Source organism: Halyomorpha halys, unplaced genomic scaffold (assembly GCF_000696795.3).
Source record: "Halyomorpha halys isolate HHAL.00 unplaced genomic scaffold, Hhal_1.1 Scaffold1271.1, whole genome shotgun sequence".
In the NCBI taxonomy this organism is placed as follows: Eukaryota; Metazoa; Arthropoda; class Insecta; order Hemiptera; family Pentatomidae; genus Halyomorpha; species Halyomorpha halys.
Window position 1 is genome coordinate 43,630 of NW_027113754.1, and position 5,938 is coordinate 49,567.

At 27.6% G+C, this 5,938-nt stretch overlaps 1 protein-coding gene across 3 annotated transcripts in view; it reads right to left on the reverse strand.

Moving 5' to 3' along the window:
- LOC106689059 (regucalcin) overlaps positions 1-3,628 on the reverse strand; it is a 12,324-nt gene extending 8,696 nt beyond the window's left edge. Inside the window, exon 1 of one of the 3 annotated variants that reach the window (XM_014433826.2) lies at positions 3,609-3,628. In XM_014433826.2, coding sequence (XP_014289312.1) covers positions 3,609-3,613 — 5 coding nt within the window. In that variant the 5' untranslated portion in view covers positions 3,614-3,628. Of the gene's footprint in view, positions 1-2,826; positions 2,992-3,105; positions 3,129-3,608 lie in introns of those variants that run through there. The other 2 variants (XM_014433825.2, XM_014433827.3) reach the window with 2 other exon arrangements.
- Positions 3,629-5,938: the final 2,310 nt, after the last annotated feature.

Here is a 5,938-nt window from a genome sequence, read left to right on the forward strand (position 1 = left end):
TATATAATAACTGGTTTCAACTAGTTGGTTTTATTAAGTATCTCAAGAAAAAAGCTAATAATGATTCATATCTAGAAGTTAAATTTAGAACTTCTTGAAATTATTAAAAAGCAATAGATACATCCATACAGTTCATCATTTTATTTTTCAATATCTATTCTTATAGTTTAACTTCACTAATTATATGGTAATAATTTTGTTTTAGTACAAATTTTTATTTATACATAGTCCCTTATCCTTGTGACCTGTCCCCCTCCCCTACACAATATAGTGGTACTGAAGTATGTTTGATAACAATTGAGCCTATTTAGGATTTCATCAAGAATTTTCAGTAGCATTTTTTCTTTTTAAAAAATAACTTCAGTTTTATAAATTGCTTCACAACAGCTCTTGAGGAGTTAATTGAACTGATATTTTCCATTTATTTATACTTAGTTTCTCACAGGTAATAAAATTTTATTTTTCTGCTTCAACAAAAGTTATCCTGAATAATCACTTGACAAATATATTTGAACAAATAAATGAAAAGCTAATACTTCTTTTCTAAGAATACAAAGTATTATAGGGGTTTATAAACATTATTTTATACATTTACATGTTTAAATGTTTTCTTAATTGTTTTTATAAATATGAAACAGTTGGATACACCTTCTGTGAAAATAACAAAAAGTGAAAACAATGGAAGAGGATAATTCTACAATTTAATTATCAACCCTACCAATCATGAAAAGTTAAAAAAAAGAAAAAAAAAAGGTCTTTCACTTTTATTAACAAATGAATATTACTTGAGCTATATAGGTATTTTTCTTTGTTAAAATTTGTATTGAAAAAGGTTGATCTCAAATTATTCATAAATGTATTATTATAATGTATTGCATTATAAATCATATAAAGATATGTAATGCAAGATATGATTAGATTAGATGTGTGAATAGAACAACATACTGAAACATGTATGTTACATTTAGTAGCAAATAAATTATAATAGCATAATTTATAATTAAGATAATATACCATGAGAATATACATATACCATGAGAATTAATAACAGAAATATTTTGAAGTAATTTTACTAGAAACTTAAATAAAAATAATTTTACAGTCAAAAAATTAATTTCAAAGTAATAATAAATTACTTTCAAAAATTAATTTCAAAGTAACAATAAATTACTTTCAAAAAATTAATTTCATTAGTACACCAAGAACTCTAGCACTAAATTAATCAGAAATTTAAACACTCACTACTTTATTAAAAAAATAATCAAATATACAGAACAACTAATGCTGCTATAGTAATAACAACAGATTTAAAGTTCATATTTCACATGAAATGTTGCATTATCAGTGAGGAGTGTAAAGGGTTAATATAGGTACATAGCTTTACATGATTGTCAGGGAGGTTGAGACATTTAGATAAATGAAAAACATTTCAACCAGTCTGAATAATTTAATGCCTTAAAAATCATCATTTGTTAAGCTAATTAGCCACATACTTTATCACAAATTATAATAAAGGAAACAAAATAAATGAATTATCTTTAGTTAACTTCTAACACTATTCATCATGGAGATTACTTTATACTGTATAACTGCAAAACTGTACATTAAATTTTGAAAAATACGATATATTTAAAAAAAAATTAGCATAGAATTCTTTATTAATAATATTAATAATGCATAATGTTTCCTTAGTTTCTAAATTTAAACATGACAAAACGTAGAGTTATGAAATTGAGTAAGAAATATTCCATAAAATGTTAGTTAAGCCACAATTTATTCATTGATAAGGACGACTCCAAAATAGGAGAAATAATTTAAGGACATTTCTCACTAATGCTGTATTGATGTATAAAGGAGATCACAACATTATACAAATTTTATAAAAGTAATTTAAGTATAGAATGTCCAAAGCAAGTGTGATAAAGAAAATGTGTACGATAATGATCTAGAAGCAAATGTTTTGGAAGTTTAAGAATTGAAAGAATAAAATTAATATTGGAAAAAATCAAGATATTTCCAATTCTTCTTGGATGAAATGAGTAGCGTCGAGATTTGAAGAACATTTTAAATGATGAACAAAAATGTTGAATATTCTAGATCATTTTAAAAGAAATTCTTCGCCAACTTATGAAATTATTCTAGCCTGAACTGGTATTCGGAAAACCTGATTAATTAAAGCAATTCAACATTTATTGGTGTATTACAATAATAAAAATGCTATTCGAATGGATAATATAAAAATTTTAGTAACAGCTTTAACTGGAAAAGCCACATTCAATATTAATTGTATCACATTACATTCTGCATTTATGCTTTCGCATATGCCACCTTTATCTGTTAAAATAAGAAGTAATCAGAAGTTGAAAAATTTGACAACATATTTAATACTGAAAAATTTTATGGTATTTTAGATACCATAAATAAGATATATGAAAGTATTTATTAATATTAAATCTTCATGAACCATTCTCTTAATGACACTGCATTCTGGAATGTAAACAAAATATTAAAATGAAATTAGTAGTAGTTAATATACTAGAAGTTGAGTAAATCTATATAAATGTTGTTGCTAAATTAGCTATTACTCATTATTTTTTTTTTAGTTTTTATTTATTATCATCAAAAAAATTAAGGGTCTTCCAGCAGATATTATTATTACTAATATTCAATAATTTCAGCTAACATTAAAACTTAAAGATAAAAAAAATAAAAGTGGAAATAATATGAGGATTATAAGTTAAAATTAACAACGGTAAAATGTAAAAGAATTTAGAAAGAAACTTAAGATAAAATACCACAATCAATAACTGAAATATCCAAACTCACCCAAGATAAAAGAAATCAGTTATCAATTTCAGTTCCCATTATGTAGTAAATGACCTCCCCCCACTTATTCCACTTTCTCCCACTACTGTGGAATGACAGACCAGGCTAGGATTGCACCCAGTTCTTTAAAAGTAACTAATTATTTGACCTTAACACTTTTCAGAATGAAGCTTGGTATATTTTAAGGCCAACTCTACATATATACAATAGCTAAGAATTCTTTTATGGACGTAAAATGCATCACCCCATAGTAAACGCTACTTATATAAGAGTACTTACGTTATCATAATTATACCGCTCAAGGTCAGTTAAAATTATAGCTCTCAAGCTCTCAGCCAATATTCAGATACATTTATTTAACTATACATTTGAAGTTCCATGATTGTTTCAAGTCCATTATTACTTGTACCAAACAATTTAAAAGACCAAGCATAGAGGGCAGGAACAATATGTTGGATACTAGCAATATTCTTATTCTATGTGACGGTTAGCAAGTTGAATATGTCCCATTGTGATTGAAAATTCAAAAAAAGTCGAGCTTGCTCTGAAAGACCGAAAATATTTTATAAATCGTTTAATTAAGATGTTACTTTGAATTGCCGTGCGAATTTCATAATTTTATTATGGGTGAAATATTATTAACCAATACCACGTTAGACAAGTATTAAAAAATAATTAATTACAAAAAAATAACTTAAATGTCATAATTTTTTAATTAAAGAATTTTCTAATCATATCTCATAGTTATTCTTCAAAATATCTACATATTTAAAAGATATTACATCATCAGTTCGATATGTGTCGCTAGCCTCAGCCAATTATCTCTGATTCCTACTCAGTTTCTTCGCGTTAGTCATATGAGAAGATAAAGTAGAGATTCCATGTAAAAGATACCAGTCGAACAAGTTAATCGCACATTCGCGGACGGTTGATTATACTACTATCAAGCTAATCCTAACAGTACAACAAATATTAGTTTACACGATGTTATTAAAAGTTGTCATCATCATCACCATGAATCAACTGCTTTAGTTATTTCTCAAAGTAAAAAATCTCATTTAAAATTCCTTTTACCGAAGCCCTCTGGCTAAAAATCTGGCGTACGTTAAAGATTTATCTCTTAGTTGGTATGAAAAAAAAAACCAGTGTTTTCATCCTACAAATTAGAAAAAGAAGTAATATTTCCTTCCGAACTATATATTGTAAATTCATTATTAGATTTACAAGATTTGTTAAAAAAAAAAAAAAAAAATCCAGATGAAATGGGACTGTACAGATTCCCTTTCAATAAACAAGCATTGCATTTAAACTTTCATGTAACTAGTTTTATACAGATCACAGTGGATGAAAGCCAAAAAATAAATAAATACATTTTACAAAATATTGCAAAAATACATCCTTTTCTTATTCATGAAAATAGCATCAATTGCTTGTAGAAATATACTTATAAATTTTCTTTCATATCTCTTTTATATATAAGAGTCTTTCATATCGGCTCATCTTTCTTTAAATTACCCTTTGTGTGTATATTTCTATAAGGAACATAATAACTTACATTTCAAGGTTAGTGACTAGTCCCTTGAGAATAAAATTGACGGAACGACTCAAATGTTTCATAGGTGTATTCAAGAAATTATTTTTTGATGCGAAATTAGTTGATGAACTTTATGCTAGACCATGTCCACACGAAACCCGAACTATCGTCCAACTTTAAGCTACATCACGTAAATCGGACCAGGTGCGTTAAGGAAAATAAATTTGCGTTAGCCAAATTTGATGTAATTCGACACTAAGTCATTCAAATGCCAATCTTGATTTAGGCTAAATCGGACGAGTCGTTTTTGGAATAGAGGTGTACCATAGAACAAATGATAAAGTTGCTAACGGTCTTTGATGGAATTGATCATAAGTCCATTTTACTCGAAATACCCACAGACTTCCAAATATGGGCCATAGTAGACAAGCGGTTTTTTAAATATAAGATAGAGTAAACGTGTTAAATAATACGTTCACGCATGTGTAAGCGAAAGTAGCGGCGGAATTTGATAAACATCTAATACAAATTTGACAACAGATAGAAAGTCAAACATCTTGATGCCAGAAACGTAAATTGTGAGCAAAAATTTTCGACTCTGAGGGCATATATTTTTCTTCATTTCCCCATGAGTGCAAAGCCTTCCTAAGGTTAGTAGTAAGGATGACAAAAGTTATTTTTCAAATAAATTATATACAGATTATAAAATACTTTTAAAAGATTAATGAATTGTTAATTTTTTTAACAACATGGCACATCTGACAAAAATTTTTTTTTTTTATGATGTGTATGAGGCACTCCATAGATTGTCCTGTTAACTGAAGTTAATTTGTAAAAACTCTAAAAACATTAGGAAATTGTATGACCTCAGTAAACAAAGTCAAGTCAAGGACCATGTATCCAGACAATCATAATAATAACTTATTACAGTCAACAAAAGTATAAATGAGACTAAATTTATAAATGGAAGATTTTTTCAATTCACCTTTTAAAATAAATGAAATGAAATTACTGCACTGCTAACTGCTCCATAAAATGCCTCAAAATAGTTGTTTAAGTAACCAAAGTTTCAAACATTTCCGACAAAGCTCCACTCCTTATCACAAATTACAATATTAAAAATGAGTTCCATAACTGTTGTGTTGGGATTTACTTTAAAATAAATTGAAGTTAATACAAGTTCTGGACATAATACTCAATACCACTAGCCTTAAATGTTTTAAATTGTTCTGGTATGGTTGTCTAACCCTCAATTTATGTTACATGTAATACAGGTTTATTTGATACATAAACAAATTTAGTAGCCATTACACCCCAATAACTGTAAGGTAAAAATTAAATACTATAAGTTTAATCTGTACTGATAAGGTTGTAAAATTCAACTAAGTTATTCAGGCTAATGTAAAGTCAAAGTTAGTTATTACATCCTCCTATCCACGAGAAAAAAGCAAGAGAACTGAGAGTATCCTCAATGTATGGTAATAAGCCACCTGACTATCAAGAGGACTCAGGCGACTCAAATTGAAGGGCAACACAAGAAAGTATGCATTGTGTCCCCTACAATTTTCCCAGTGTGAA